The following is a 16,251-nucleotide window of genomic DNA, read 5'->3' as shown; positions in this document are numbered from 1 at the left end:
GTATCAGTAGGTACTTAATCTATCTTCATAGTCTAGGGACCAATCTGGGCAGTAGTGAAGAGTTATTTAAAGAGGCAAAACAATAATAGACCAGTGGAGAATCTGTTTCTCCCTATACTGGTGTGTAATGTTGTTTTAGCAGAGTGAAGTATGTGCAGTTTGAACTTAAAATGCAAATGTTAAATCTGAAGAGATTCAGTACTTATAGTGACTTGCCTATAGTTTAGAAACAGCATAAATAAAGATTTTTAATCCAGCATATCTTATAGAGAGAGGAGACAGGTAAATTTAAATTAAAAGTTGAAGGTGGCATAAAGTCACAATTATCAGCTCACTGGTCTGCTCTTATCAGAATCTGTTGATCAGATCATCTCTAGCTGGCTGGATTAAGTATCTGGTTGATTTACTCGGAGGATCCCCTTCCCCCACTACATCTTGGTCTTAGTGAAGAATAGAGGACAAAAAGATACGGCTTTTTTTTCTGATGTCTGTATTATTATGTGTCTACTGAAATGAGCCCGCCCAGGATATTCTATAAACAGCTGCACCAAGAAAATTAGTGAAAAAATTGCTGTTATTAGTTTGATTGACAGTTAATAGATAGCCTAAACAGTGAACACTGGTATGTTCTGTATAATTTAGTACAATCCTCTCTAGTCTGTAGCTGAAGCATGCAATTAGAGCCACAGTGATGGCTCGGAACATTTCACATTTTGCTCTCCTTATTGAATTCAATTTGTAAATAAATTTCCTTTACACGTAGCAGTATATTTAAAATACTAGACTTTGATGAATTAACTTCTGTCTGTAGCATTTCATATTAAATGCTGCATTTATTTGATAAATTTAAAATTAGATTCATTCCAGAGTTGAAAATATTCAGCTTTAAATTTATTTATAATCTGGTTTTGGCAATGAACCTTCATGTCTGGTTTACTATGCACTGCAGCTAATATAATTTCATATGAAAGGTCTGTAAAGATTTCTTTTCTTTGCACCACCATATACCAACAGTTGGATGCAAAACAGTGATTTGAGGCTTATAATATAGAAACTCCAGAATTGGAAATTGCACACTTAATTTTCTGTATAAAGTCCCGTGTGTTTCTATATAGAAAAAAATATAGGAATATGAATGTTAATACGAAAGTTATAGTAATCTAACATAATACATTTATATTTCTGTATGGTTTCTGAACACCCACGTAGAGGGGAAACTGATATCTGCTATGAACAGTGGTGTTGTAGTGAGCTATATGCACATGAGCCCTTGTATGCTTGTAGGCTGTCAACGACCATTTTGAAACTATGTATGGTTGCAAAAAGATCATTCATTGTGAGATTGGCTCATTTTTTAAAATAACTGTTCTAGTTTTGCTTAAAAGAAATGTATTTTTGTTAGTATGATTACTTTTAGATTGTATTATACATTTCAGTCCATTAAATTCTCTTATTTCCCCCTTTTCTATCTCTGTTTTGTTTCATACTTGTATTCCAAAATATTAAATGATACAGTAACATGTTTGAGTATGCAATGCATCTTTCAAGGGTATACAATTTTGGATTTGGCAGGTTCTTTCAACCATGAATACTGTTTGTTCTGAAGTGCAGTTGTATTTTGAACATTAGGTATTCTGTGTTTTTGAGTGAATTAAATATTTCCCTTGCACTTACTCATTGTTTAATGAACTCATTTTTTAACAAACTCATTTTTTGAGCATTGAGAAATAACTGTTAGCTGGAAGTTAAGAATGAGTTCTGTAAAAAATTGTAGTATTCTATGTCAAATTGTTACACATTTCTGAATAGACTAAAGCAGACACTGCGTTCTTTTGATAAAGTTAAAACTCATTATGCATTTCATAAAATTAAGGTTATTAAATAGTATATTCTTTTAATGAGAAAGGCACCTGAAAACCTTAATTTTCCTCTGTAAGAAAAAGAAAGTTATAAAAATATAAAAGTGTTTTTAAAATTGGATGCATCAATAATCATTGTCTGGTTCTCTTGGAAAATATTTGGACCTTGTCAATGTATATTTTGAAATTATTCTAAGCTTGCTTTTGGATGTGCATCTCCTGGTACACATTCATGTGTATCGTCTGGGGTTTTTTTGCCAAAAAAAATCCCTTATCACAAAAGAGTCCCTTATTCTACACTAATGTTTTCTGCCCAACATAAATAGGAAATCTTAGTGAACAATTTAAAGGACTATGAAAAATCTAAGCCAATTAAAAAGATTAGGTGTAGCCTAAAACCTAAAGAGTATCTAAAGCGTAAAGGCATACTTAAGTTTTACACTCTCACATCCATGAATTTCTGGGTTACATAAGGGAAATCTCATGAACTCGGTGTTCTCTTCTCAAACATGATGATAATTATGAAGTTTTGTGATCATATTTAACTGTGTTGTATTTTCTCTTTTAAGTGAGGAAAAGACTGAGCAGTTGCTTGACTGTAAACAAGAACTTGAACAGATGGAATGTGAACTAAAGAGACTTCAGCAAGAGGTATGGGGCTTGTAAATCTATTGTTTAAAAAAAAATGGGGAAAAAAAAGCTGCTGCCACCAGAACGATTTTCCCCCTGCTTTTCTCATATTAGCAACTACATTTTCATGCATTTTTTTTATTCTGCACTCTGAATAAGATCTTGTGTAATTTATTCCTTTATTTGGTCTAGTATGCTGGAAAAATATTCTGGGTTAGGATAGTATTTCTTCTCTAATTTTTTTCCACATTCAAGCAATTTACCACCAACATATCCTATGAGTGTACATGTGCTGAATACTTCTCAAAAACAATGCAATCAAATTTTGTCTGGTTTTATTTATACTTTGAGTCTGAGTTGATAATGAGGGAAAACATCTGATTCATTTATTATTAGGTTATGAGTGTATAAAATTAATGGGGGTCATTTGAGAATATTATTTATAAGAGAATGGTGCTCTTCTGAAATTACAAATGTGTAAATATCTCTCCTTGAAAAAGGCTAATGCAGTTTTCTTGGAAATACATCATCTGGACTCAGCCTCTAAAATACATGGGTTTTTTTCTTTACCTTTCTCAGAATTAACTTGTGATATCCCTCTGGGTTTTTTTTACCCCAATTTAAATAATGAAGCAGCTATGTTATCCTTGTTGCCTTTAATTTCTTTATTTTCATATTTTCTAGAATATGAATTTACTCTCAGATGCCCGTTCTGCCAGAGTGTATAGAGATGAATTAGATGCTCTTCGTGAGAAGGCGATTCGAGTCGACAAGCTTGAAAGTGAAGTCAGCCGGTATAAAGAGAGGCTGCATGATATTGAATTCTACAAAGCTAGAGTGGAGGTATATTAAGGAAAAACATTACTGAATAGCCATCATTTTTTGTTTGCTGTGGCTTTTTCAAAGTTATTTTGATGGCTTAAACATTGTGACGTGAAAACAGTGTTATAGCTTCTTGCTCTGGGATATATGATAGTCAGTCTTTTGTGATAAATTACAGTTTTTAGGTAAGAGTCCCTGTGTCTAATGGTGTGCAGTTTCATTTGAGATCAGCGGTATTCACCATAGCTCTAAGCTAGCAAGATCAGTAGGAGCCTCTGTTTAGGATAACATGTATTGAGAAACCCAAGGAGGAATGAATTAAAAATATGCTATAAATGTAATAATTTCTTTCTTCTCTTGTGAGTCTCTAAAGAGAATGTAATTTTCTAGGTAAAGTGTTGAGGAAATAGTGGCTATACACGTAAATGAGTATAGGACAACAGCATTCCATGGATGAAATGTGCCAAGAAGGGATGCACTGACACCAGGCAAGAGAGACTTGCGTTTCTGTCATTAAGTTAGAAGTTTAGGAAACAAATCATCAATGTGCAGGATTTTATTAGGCCATCATTCTGTCTGTAAGTGGCAGATTCATTGGGCAAATGCCCAGGTGGCAGAATTTGTGAAAGAAACAATTACTTGTGGGAGCCAAAAACTAATAAAAGTTTAAAGAAATTTTCAAGGTGGTCATTAAAAAAGAAAGACTCCTAGACAGGCAGGGAGAACTCAAAATGAATGTTCATTGGAAAAAATATGATGTTGCCTAGATGTAGTTGTTGAGATACTGGTATGAGGCCCTTTCTTTAGGGTAAAAATGGCCAAAAAGCAAAACTGAGATACTAGGCTGATCTATGGTAACAGAACATTTTTACATAACTTCTTTATTTAATGTGGCCTCTTGGATTCACAGGCCTGGATGGGATCTTGGGAACTCATTCAGTCCTTCTGCCTTAAGAAAGGTGTTTTTATATACCCATACTGCTCCAAATGAATGCATGACATTAATTGGTGTTTTAAGACCTGAGTGATGAAGTGTCCACAGCCTTTCATGGAAGCCTTTTTTCTTGTCTGAAGACTGTGACATGTCAGGTGTCCTCTCTCCTAGCTCTTTGTGCTCTGCAGCCCTACAGCATTCTGTATTACAAGGTGTTTTTTTTTGTTTCTCTGGGTTCTGTTTTAATTCATATCTTTCTTAAAATTGAGTCCCTGAAACAGGATCGCATACTCTAATTATGGTTTCACCAGTTCTGAATACAGTGGAAAGATGACTTTTCTCTACACCTTCTAATATAGCAACTCCTAAGCAACATCTCAATGTTGTGATCTGTGGTAACCTCCAGATTTTCTTCCCACAGAACTGCTGCCTAGACATGGTAGAATATCCCAAATATTCTAGTTATCATGTCAGAAAAAATGGCATAATACTAATGACCAATGATACAGCACCCTCTGGAAAGAGACTTCTTTCTTTGAGTGTTGAAAACTTAACTTTTTAATGAATATATACTTCATATGTCACAGCATAAAATAGCTGCTACTGATAAAAGCTACTGTCGACGAGATGGTAAAAACTGCAAGGCAAAACCCAAATCTTTTCAATGTTCAATTGTGGATCCTTCATCCAGAACTTCTAATAATAGCTTTGGTCAGAAATAAAGCATATCAACTGACACGGGATATTTTACTCATATTTCATGAGTAAAATTGCCAATTACATACTATTATTTTCATCAGATGCCCTTAAAAAAAGTTCCTCTATATACATAAATTAAAGCTGTTTAGGACTTTGGAATATGGTTGGCTGTATTTTAAGCATGCAGTTGCATTTTCAGCATCATCTCCTGACTTTGGGCTTAAGTAAGTTTGCCCATTTGCCTGTAAACCTAATTATGACCTGTAGGAGATGACTCTCAGGTTTTGTTCTCCATTTCCTACAACCCAAATATGAGGGAGTTCAGTCTGATAATAAGTTATGGGTTGAAAGGAGCATCTACATCAGTCTTCAATCTTTGACAGTGGCCAATGGTAGGTGCTTAGGGACAGTAAAAGTACAGGGCAAGCACTCGGTGATACTTTCTTATTTACTGTCCCAGCCTCCAGCAGTTTCCGCTTAGGAAAATCATATTCAGAGGTGGTACTTTTGAACTTTTTGGCCTTCTGTTGCATGAATTAGATAACTTGGCAACACACATAAGCCTTTTCATCTACACAATCATGTAGCAATAGACTCCACAACTCAGTTACATAGGGTGTGAAGTATGTTTTGTTCGTGTTGAGCCTGACACCCATAATTTTTATTTGATGGTCAGCCTCTTGCTTAGTTGCAGTTCATATATGTGTAATACATCTTTCCAGATCACATCTCAAATCACAGAGATGTTTGTGGTTTGACTGTAATTATGAACACCTTATTTATTCTTAATGGTTTAGGGACTATTTAATTTCTCTTACAGTTACATAAAATATTCTTTTCATAAAATTTTCATAAGTTAGACTTATGTGAAACTGCCCTAAATTTGTTTTTTATAAAGTCTGTTACAGCCTCCAAATGAATGTTTTGGCATTACAGCAACATTTCTAAAACTAGTTATGATTAAGTTTGTATGACTAAGGAAATACTTTTGTTGGTTTTTTGTTGCTTAATTCTTGCAGGAGTTAAAGGAAGACAATCAAGTGTTGCTAGAAACAAAGACAATGTTGGAAGATCAATTAGAGGGGACCCGAGCCCGTTCTGATAAATTACATGAGTTAGAAAAAGAGAATCTACAATTAAAAGCTAAATTACATGACATGGAGATGGTAAGTGTACATGGAGGATGACAAAAACAACTGATATGCATTGAGTTTCATTTCTTTTTTTAATAAAAGAAGAACTTCAGAGAAAACGGTGTGGGAGAGGGGGGAAGATAATGTCTTGATTTACTAACACTTTTCAGATATGGTTTCCTGCAGTAGCTTTGGTTCTGCCTAGGGAAGGAAAAATTGCAAAGGCAGTACTCTTCTTAAGGCAGTACAGTGTTTAATTGGACAATTAAAATATGATAATAAATAGAGTCATTAGTAAGAACGATAGGATCAGGGTTTTTTTTAATGTGAAGGTAGTCTGTTGTCACTTAAATAGTTAGATAAAAGAGGTTATTTTAACCAGTTCTTCTCCAAAAACTAAATACTCTAAAATACATAATCATAATTTGCCTGGGTGCTTTGGTTTGTTTATTTTTTTAGTTTTCCTTAAAGGGTGACAGATTATTACCTTCTGATTACTTTATTTTCTGCAAAATGTTGAGAGTTGCAGCTGCAGCATATTCCTGTTAAAGTAGCATGTGTGGGGAGAGGGGTTTATAAAGAGCCAGGTGAGACACTCTCATCATGGACCCAGTCCTGTTACAGCTTTTTGCATCAAAGTAATCTTATGATAGTTTAGAGAAGGTAAAATTTTGCTTCTCTGTCCATTTGTTTCTTGTATGTGCTATCAAGCTGTGCTTATCACGTATGCATTCTTCACTGATACTGTGAGAGAAGGGAGCTTTGAAAAAGAGTAAGTAGTCATTACCACAGGTTATGATGAGAAGAGGTTCTCTGCATATTTGTTACTGGTTGTTACACTTCTTTTCTAAGTTCTTCATTATTTTGTCTGTTCTTCTGTGTGTCTCACTATGTATTAGCAAATCATAAAATGCACTTGGCATTTCTCTGTGACATACTAGATACTAAAATACTTTTTGCATGTTGAGACAGTTTTTAAAGTTCCATGTGAAATAATTTTTAAGGAGCGTGATATGGACAGAAAGAAGATTGAGGAACTCATGGAGGAAAATATGACTCTAGAAATGGCTCAGAAACAAAGTATGGATGAATCATTGCATCTTGGCTGGGAACTTGAGCAGATAAATAGGACTACTGAACTTTCTGAAGGTAAACATAGTAATACTTCCAAACCGATAAAACAGAAAAATTGAAAGCTCAGAGGCTGGACAGCATAAGGACATTACAGCTCCTGACTTCTAAAGTACAGTATCTTTTGTCCTTTGTCCTCTGGAGATGTGACAATTTGGGGTTATTTTTGTGTTTGGTTTTGTTGGTTTTGGGTTTTTTACGCAGTCCCTTGTATCCTTGCAGATACATCCTATGTTAAAAGTCTCATTCTTGTGATTCTTGTTCGCTTAAACAGAGATGTAAAACCCATAAATACCTTGGAGTTACATTGTGTTGCCATTCAGACTTCTATACCATGTAGCGCAGATCATGAGTCTTCTTGCTTTACTGTTCTCAAAAGTTAAGAAAGATTTGTTAAGGCTTTTCAGAGTAATTGTTTGCAGAGATAGCTGTGGCAAAAATTTTGATTCTTCCAGTATACCATACCTGGTCATACACTGGATCCCATATAAAGGGTTTGTAGGAATTTAGAGATAAGTCCTCAGCTACAGGAGACAAATCTCTGCTGTGATTGGAAACTGTAGGATGGGTAGAACATTTCTTCTTATGCATCTGCAGTGTTGTCTGTTGGGTAAGGAGGATGGGTTATTAATCCGAACTAGCTCTATTCACCAAGAAGGTATTGGAGGACTCTCAAAGTCTTCTAAATCCTCTGAGTCTGAAAATGCAAAGTCCAAGAACTCCAGGTAATAAATAACCTTTTTTTTTATGGCGTTTTTCATTTATAGTGCCACAGAAGTCACTTGGTCATGAAGTAAATGAACTGACGTCAAGCAGATTACTGAAGTTGGAAATGGAGAACCAAAGTCTACTGAAGACAGTAGAAGAACTACAAAGTGCAGTGGGTTCTGTAGAAGGCAGTAGTTCAAGGACTCTGAAAATGGAAAAAGAAAACCAAAGACTTAGCAAAAAGGTAATCATCAGTGTATGTTTGCATTGCATATGAGTTTCCTAATGTTGCTTAACATCTTCTTTCTAAAGGGTAGTTTTATGAATTGCTGTTATTTTGGATAAAGTATTACTAGGGTCTACATGGTGTTATGGTATTTGTAAGTCTATGGTAAAAAAGAAAATCACCTTGGAGAGGTTTTTCTCTTCTTTAGTTACGCTTTTTTATTGATGTAAGAGCGTGACTGTTTTTTTCAGAAAGGTCTTATATCAGTGAGGAAAAAATCATGTTAACATTGGGGACATAATGAAAAATGAAAGTGTTATATGATACTTGAAAACATTATTTTAATTGTTGTAATTATTAAGCAGTGGCAAGTATGTGTACATAGACTTATTAGCCAGTCTTCATCTAAACAGAAAACTTGTTCCTATGTCCTCATTCATAACTGAGAGAAGATGAGCCAAGGAATTGATGAGCAAGTGAGAAGGAGTTTGTCAGATTTATCTGTGCTGATCTACAATATTTTACACTCTAAATCATGTATATGAAATACATACGAGGACTAATTACAGTAGACTGAAATGTCTAAAGTTTCTGAAATATCTGCTGAAGTAAAAGCTATGTCAGGCGTTAGAGAGCCTATTCTTAGAGATGGGTGGGTAAGAGATAATTAAAAAAAATAAATTGAAAGAAATCCCTTCTGTATTCCATACTTCCATGCTTTTTCTGATTTCTTAATGACGTGGTATTTTTTGCAGCAGCCTGTGTGCTGCTTTGAGTTTCTTTATAGTACCAGAAAGACAGCTAGGAGGGTACAAAAGAAAGGAATAGGTATAAGAAGCAAGCAATAGTAGGTCCTTGTGGTTGTCTGATAATGTTCTTACCACTTTGGATGTCTGGCAACATGTCCTTTTTCTCACTTGCCCCTAAAAACAATGTTCTGAACAGTGATCACTTCAGCAAAAAGTGTGAAGTTGAACAAAATGTCTGTTAGGAATCCTGTATACATAGTCTACGTCTACCTGGACACACGTTCTCTTAAACTGCTAGCATAGAGTCTTATAAATATGATGTACAGTGACTACAGGGACTCCCAGTGCCTAGTTGGTAGTTGGACTGGTGATGAGTAAGTTCGGTTCCCAGACAGAGGCTGACTGCATCCCTGCTGGGGTGGTTGAGCCAGTTACTTCTCCTTTGCAAAAACCAGTGAAAGTGCCAGTAACCCTGTAAAACATGCATTGTTCTGCTACATAAGGGACTAGGAAAATCTGAATTTGAGAGGAAGAGGGAGAGGGAAGCAAAAGACTGGTCAAGTGTTAGTATTCTTGTCCTAAGAGAAAGATTTAATTCGGGTTTTGGCCTAATTGAGAATAATACTATTGTCATTTTTAAGTACATTTTAAAAATTTGTTTTTTCTTCTCTAGCTTGAAGAGCTGGCGAATGAAATTAGCCAAGAGAAACAGAGTCTTCAGAACAGTCAAAATTTGAGTAAAGATTTGATGAAAGAAAAAGCACAGCTTGAAAAGACACTTGAAGCACTTCGAGAAAACTCAGAGCGACAAGTGAGTAGTAGAATCAAAAGTCTTAATGCTGCATTCTACTGTACTGTTCTCCTTTTGTACTTTTTTACGGGCATAAAGGCATTGTGAACATAGCAGATTTGCCAAAAGGACATATCTGCAGCAAATTAGCTTGCCTAAGACCTGCAGCCAGGGAGAGACATGACTCATTTTTAGCTGAGGCTTTACTGTTAGTTTTAGAACTTCTTAGTGTTTTGTAATGCTTCTGTGGCTTTCATGCGCTGTGTATTTGCTATAGTTGCTTAAAGGGTGTAGCTCAGCCAAAACAGAAAATTGGGAACTTTGGAGGTAAGCCAAACACCTCTCAATGGAAGAAAACAGGTTCCAGACAGCTGGTCAGTGTTTGAGGTAATGTCGGAGTATTAATGAGAATTACAGCAGCCTGTCCCTCAAAGGGACCTGACAGAGGCCAGTGTAGCAGAGCTGGTCTGCTGCTCCGCTGCTGACTCTGTTCCTCCTGTGTTGCTCACAGTCTTGTTTATCTGGGGTAGGAACCTTCATAATATTCCCCTATACTAGAACGGTTTCTAGCTGTGACCTGTAGGTGGATAGCAGAATTTATTTTTGGTTGCCAGAAACTGGCATCTGGGTGTTGGTGAAAGATTTGATCTGTATTTGGGAGGGTACTGAATGTCACCGATGTATCTGTATCTAATGGGTGCTGACACCTTCTAAAGGTCTTTGCAGAGCAATTCAGAGGACCTGTGGAAGGCAGCCACTAGAAAATGAGTTATGGAAACTTCTGGAAATACCATATTTAGTAATCAAGTGCTTGATGCTGTTAACTGTAGTTATAACTGTAGGTATCTTTTTTTCATAAGATAACTCTAGTTATCTTTTATAAATTCCACTAATTCTTCCTGATGGGATTGACATGTTTTAGTTTAATTTAAAAGTACAGTATTTTGGAATACCGGATATTGTATTTCAAAAATCCTAAAAATATTTAAAGGCCCAGTTTAATCAGTAAATGAAATTCCAGACATAGAAAAGAAAGAAAGAAAGAAAATAAAAGCTTGGCATTGAAGCTTTACTTTTCATTTAAAGGGAACAGTGGGGATAATTTTAAAGAAAATGTGTCAGCTTGTCTTGTTTAGAAGTGTTCATTGTTACAATAATTTATTTATTCATTGTATTAGAAGCGTAGGGAAAAAAAGACTAAAACTTTCTGGAATTAGTCAGTAGTCCCAAATCAACCATCAGGGATACGTATAGAGTAGGACTGACATTTCAGTGGGTCTGTTTCTGCTTAGAAATAATACACTTACGCTGCTAACCTGCCACAGCTCCTCTTTCATGTCTTTTGCAAATCCTGTGCTGAAACTTCCAACAAGATTCATTTGGTTTAATCAAAAATTATGGAGACATCGATCATGATGTTTTGTTAAGTTTGTATTATAGAAGCAGAATTCATGGAAAGTAATTATGCATGATCAGTAACATACCAGGTTACGTAAAGAAGTGTTACAAAGTTGTGTTTTAGACACTTGTTAATTAGTTTCTCATTAATCGTTTCAGAACATATTGTTATTGCTGGGAACCGAACCAGAGATCCTGTAATTAATAGTTACATTTGGACTTAGATATGAAAGAACAGTCTGTAATTTTCTCAGTCTTTTTCATTGTAACTAGCACTTTTGCTTTTCTCCAAAACAGTTTATTGTTGAAACATCCCTTATGCTATGTTACTAGTGTATTCTTAAATATTGATCTAAACAGTTTTCTGGATTTTGCTGTGTATTGTTACATACCCAAACAATTTCAAATTATTTGGAGTAACAGAAAAAATCAAGAAATACTAAAAATTAAGATGTAAATTCTGCCTTTATCCTTGAAGCAGATCTGGGTGTGTTGCCTAAGAAAGTAATTCAGTTCTAATATGATTTTTACTTTCTCTGTAAGCTGTTTTGGAACAGCATGTCCAAGGGTTCTTTTTAACTCAAAAAATAATGTGACCTTGATATATTTCTTCTCCAAATGTTATTGACTATGATCAGGATGCCCTCACATCCCATAGATCACCTCTGTTTTTTCCAAGTGAAATAAAGACACTTTTGCGGCTCCCATACCTCCTTCCACCTCAAGTTTGGTTTAGAACTTGACTGCAGTTTTGTTCTTTGTGGACACACATCTCTGGAAATTACAGAGTTTAAGAAAAATAATCTAAATCTGGGTAAACACAAATGAAAATGAAATGAAGCTAAGATCAATGAAGCTATCTCTTTGATACAGCTTTGTTTTGGTTTGTGCTTCATTAGCTTTATTTTTATGTTATCTGCTAATATCCAGAAGAAGATACTTGAAGATTGCCCATTGATTTACTTTGTTGTCAGACTTCTACGTGTGTACATACACATTTGTAATGCTGCAACTGAATACCAGTAGAGTAAGAGAATTTTTTTTAAAACTTAAAATAAAAGGGAAATATCATGTAATCTTATTATCTTAGTAGCTCTCAGTTTATATGTGGAAGTAATTACTTGTTGGCGTGTCACTTACCAGAGTTTACAATTTTTCCTCCCAAATTAGATTAAGCTATTAGAACAAGAAAATGAACATTTGAATCAAACCGTAGCTTCTCTGAGACAACGCTCACAAATCAGTGCTGAAGCGAGAATGAAAGAAATTGAAAAAGAAAATAAAATCCTTCATGAGTCTATTAAAGAGACCAGTAGTAAGTTAAATAAGATTGAATTTGAAAAAAAGCAAGTCAGGAAAGAACTGGAACACTATAAAGAGAAAGGGGAGAGAGCAGAAGAACTCGAGAACGAGCTGCATCATCTGGAGAAGGAAAATGAATTATTACAGAAAAAAATTACTAACTTAAAAATCACTTGTGAGAAGATCGAGGCCTTAGAACAAGAAAACTCAGACCTGGAAATGGAAAACAGAAAACTCAAAAAAACTTTGGATAGCCTAAAAAATCTCACTTTTCAGTTGGAATCCTTAGAAAAGGAGAATTCACAACTCGATGAAGAAAATTTGGAATTAAGAAGAACAATTGAATCCTTGAAGTGCACAAGCATTAAAGTCGCGCAATTACAATTAGAAAATAAGGAGCTGGAGAGTGAAAAGGAGCAACTTAAAAAGAGCCTTGAACTCATGAAAGCCTCGTTTAAGAAAACTGAACGCTTGGAAGTCAGCTACCAAGGCCTAGACACAGAAAACCAAAGGCTACAGAAAGCCCTTGAAAACAGCAATAAGAAGATTCAGCAATTAGAAAGTGAATTACAAGATTTAGAGTCTGAAAATCAGACTCTGCAAAAGAACTTAGAAGAGTTAAAAATCTCTAGTAAGCGCCTAGAGCAATTGGAAAAGGAGAATAAGTTGTTAGAACAAGAGACTTCTCAACTGGAAAAAGATAAGAAACAGCTAGAAAAAGAAAATAAAAGGCTTCGACAACAAGCAGAAATTAAAGATAGTACTTTAGAAGAAAACAATGTAAAAATTAGTAATCTGGAAAAGGAAAATAAATCTCTATTTAAAGAAATAGTTGTATATAAAGAGTCATGTGTACGTCTCAAAGAACTAGAAAAAGAAAATAAAGAACTCGTGAAAAGAGCTACTATTGATAAGAAAACCCTTGTCACTTTACGAGAGGTAAACAGAAATTAGTTACCATTCCTGTTATAATCTGTTTGTAATGTAGAGAAATTATAGCTGTATTTTTGAAAGAAGTTTGTATTTTGTGTTTTTCATGCTTTAATCTATACACTATTATCATCTTTAATGGTTGCAGTGGGGAAAGTGTTAGATAATCAAAATTTATATAATCATAATCAAACAGAACAATATAGCTATATTACACTTAATTCTGTAAGGTTGCTTACAGACTGCCATGGAGCCTTTGTTAAAACAATGTTCTTCAGATTCGTCATGGTAGTATTTGTTCAGGCTGAAACATTTGTCCTTCACCGTAATGTTCAAGACCAAATTTGAAACGGAAGTTCTACAGAAAGGAAGGGAGTAAACTAGGGCACTGAAATCATAGTATAGCTACAATGTAATGTCTGATATAGCTGAAAGCTAACAATTGGAAGGAAAGGAGAGTTAACATTGAGTTCAAGTCATGTAGTGATAAAAAGGCTCTTGCCTCAGCACTTTGAGAATTAAGACTACGTTATTTGTATGATAATACTGTAATTTTTTCTGTGTAAGGACTTGGTGAATGAAAAATTGAAGACTCAACAAATGAACAATGATCTAGAAAAACTTGCCCACGAACTTGAAAAAATAGGCTTGAACAAGGAGCGTCTCTTGCATGATGAACAAAGCAGTGATGACAGGTGAGAATATCAAGGCCTACCTAGAACAGTGCAGAAATGAGGTTCTTTGTTATTCATAAAGATAAAATGGTTTTACAGACTGTTTTTGTGCATACTTGTCGATTTTTAAGGCACACCGATAGATGCAAAATGGAACTTGCTATTCTTTGAAATTAATAAGGTAGTTGATGTGCTTTTATGTTGAGCTGTCTGTGAAAGTGCTACTATTTTTTGTTACTAAGAAATTTCTTTAAGTATGTCAGTAGATACAGTTAACATGTAATTAAAATGGTTTATGTTCTAGTTAGCAGCAGAAATAGCAGCAGTAAAAGATAATAGACCCAAAGTGTTTTTTTTTTTTTCCTTTTTGACTGCTTGACTGATAGAAATGTTTTTTACGCTTTTGTCACATAGTGGTTACCTTAAAATGTCCCAGTCTTTCTTTACAACTATTTCCCTCTGATTCTTCCTACCAAAAGGAAGCTGTTTGCAATCCCACTTACACTGGCTAGGAAGTGTCCAATTTTTGAGAGTCTCCAAAACTTTGTACTGGCTCTAACACTCTACCACACCTGCCATTATAAAGCAGCTGCTATCCTGACATCTGTTTCCTCTACTGTATGTTGTGTTCTGTCTTATTCTGCAGGGATTCATGTAAAATTTGTGACAGGAGAAAAGCAGACTAGTATGGGCTTCTAGCCAATCTTTCTTTCACGATGCTATTCAGCTGTGCTTTTTTTTAACAAAACAAAAAAAAAAAAGAAAAAGCTGCTGTCACGATCTGTTATTACAACTGATTGTCATGAACGCGTAGATTGATTTTGAGCCTTCTATATCAAAAGAAAACCAAACAATTTTTTTTTTCTTCAGTTTCCCTTTCTTGCTCCCAGTGCTCTGTTACTGGGATGGTGCCAGCATCCATTAGGGAGAATCTGTTACCACCTCTTGTTTTCTGCTGCCATCTTTTATCTACCTTTCTCAGCTTACAGATGAGGAGTTCTTCTGTCAAGGAAAGCCCTCAGAACTTTGACTAGTGTGACTTCTTCCGATTTAAGTATTTCTGTGTAGCATACAGCACATAGTACGCGTTTGGTTTGTCCTTAGGTGAATATACTATACAAAGAAGAACCAATCCTTGAGCTGACTTGAAGTTTAAAGTGGTTCGATGAAGAAGTCCAGATTGAGCAACATTTTTCTAAATCACGTTGTAGATTCCAAGTCGTTGGAGTGAGTACTCCTGCAAAGGGAGAAAATATTGTTCTGTAAAGGTGCTTTTGCAAGTTACTCTACACGAAAAGATTTGTGAGTCTACTTCGACTTTCCAGACAATGGCACTTGTCCTTTACAAGTGAGCATACTTCTAAAGATCAGATATTTTGCGTTCACTTCTCATAGGTTAGTTGGTTTGTGACATTATATGAATTATAACTCTGGGCCATATAATACTAGTGTTTCCTTCACATTTTACAGAATGACGTTATATTGGATCTATAAATTCTAATTTGGAAGAAAATTTGGAGTTACATGTGTCTGTGGAATGGGGAGTTTTATCCAGCTTTCATTAAATTATAATCTGTAAATGAACGTTTAACATACTTCTGGCACCTATCATGACCCGTTTCATTTCTTCCTTTGCTTCCAGATTAGCTGTGTGGGGGGATTACAGAAATCAGTTCATTTTATTTTCATTCCCCCCACGTCCCCATAGTTCTCTTCTAGGGGGAGTTTCTTTTTCAAGGAGTCACTGCTCATTTTTTGCTTTGTATATAATATATGTAAGAGCACAGCTCACGGAGCAGGCTCAAGCATTGCATACTGGTTGACCTGCACTTGGCAAGTGTCTACTGCTGGCATTGTATCTTTTCTAATTTGGTGCTGCTCAGCTGCACTGTCGTAAGAACAGCTTATGCTTAATTCTTTGCAAATTGCCTTGCAGCAGGAGATAATGCCTGTCTAGAAAGGTGTTCGTGGCAAACTTGATCATCCAGCACTGACCATGTAAAAGCAGGTGGAATATTTGATGGTACAAGATATTTTGATATCAGACTGGGTATGATGTGCCTATTCAGGCTGATCTGTGGGGAGGTGTGCAGTAAGCATTATATCTTGACGCTTACCCGGAACATTATCTAAACCCTACCTCTGAGCTTAGGCTTGTGGCCAGATAGTTTTAGATGTGAAGGAATTTGGGCTATGCTGCTGTTTTGAGCTTCTTCTCAAACTTCATGTAGAGCTGAAGGACTGTGAATGGGCAAATACTTCTTTT

At 35.4% G+C, this 16,251-nt stretch overlaps 1 protein-coding gene across 2 annotated transcripts in view; it reads left to right on the top strand.

The window, feature by feature from the left end:
* CCDC88A (coiled-coil domain containing 88A) overlaps positions 1–16,251 on the top strand; it is a 77,310-nt gene that overhangs the window by 34,244 nt on the left and 26,815 nt on the right. For both annotated transcript variants that reach the window (XM_009886014.1, XM_009886016.1), the window contains exons 9-16: positions 2,429–2,510; positions 3,174–3,332; positions 5,964–6,110; positions 7,082–7,226; positions 7,976–8,160; positions 9,565–9,702; positions 12,250–13,320; positions 13,879–14,006. In XM_009886014.1, the coding sequence (XP_009884316.1) occupies positions 2,429–2,510; positions 3,174–3,332; positions 5,964–6,110; positions 7,082–7,226; positions 7,976–8,160; positions 9,565–9,702; positions 12,250–13,320; positions 13,879–14,006 (2,055 nt within the window). The remainder of the gene's footprint in view (positions 1–2,428; positions 2,511–3,173; positions 3,333–5,963; positions 6,111–7,081; positions 7,227–7,975; positions 8,161–9,564; positions 9,703–12,249; positions 13,321–13,878; positions 14,007–16,251) is intronic.

Source organism: Charadrius vociferus, unplaced genomic scaffold (genome assembly GCF_000708025.1).
Source record: "Charadrius vociferus isolate BGI_N301 unplaced genomic scaffold, ASM70802v2 scaffold455, whole genome shotgun sequence".
NCBI lineage: Eukaryota > Metazoa > Chordata > Aves > Charadriiformes > Charadriidae > Charadrius > Charadrius vociferus.
The sequence above is the reverse complement of the archived record's forward strand: the minus strand, read 5'-3'. Positions and strand labels throughout refer to the sequence as shown.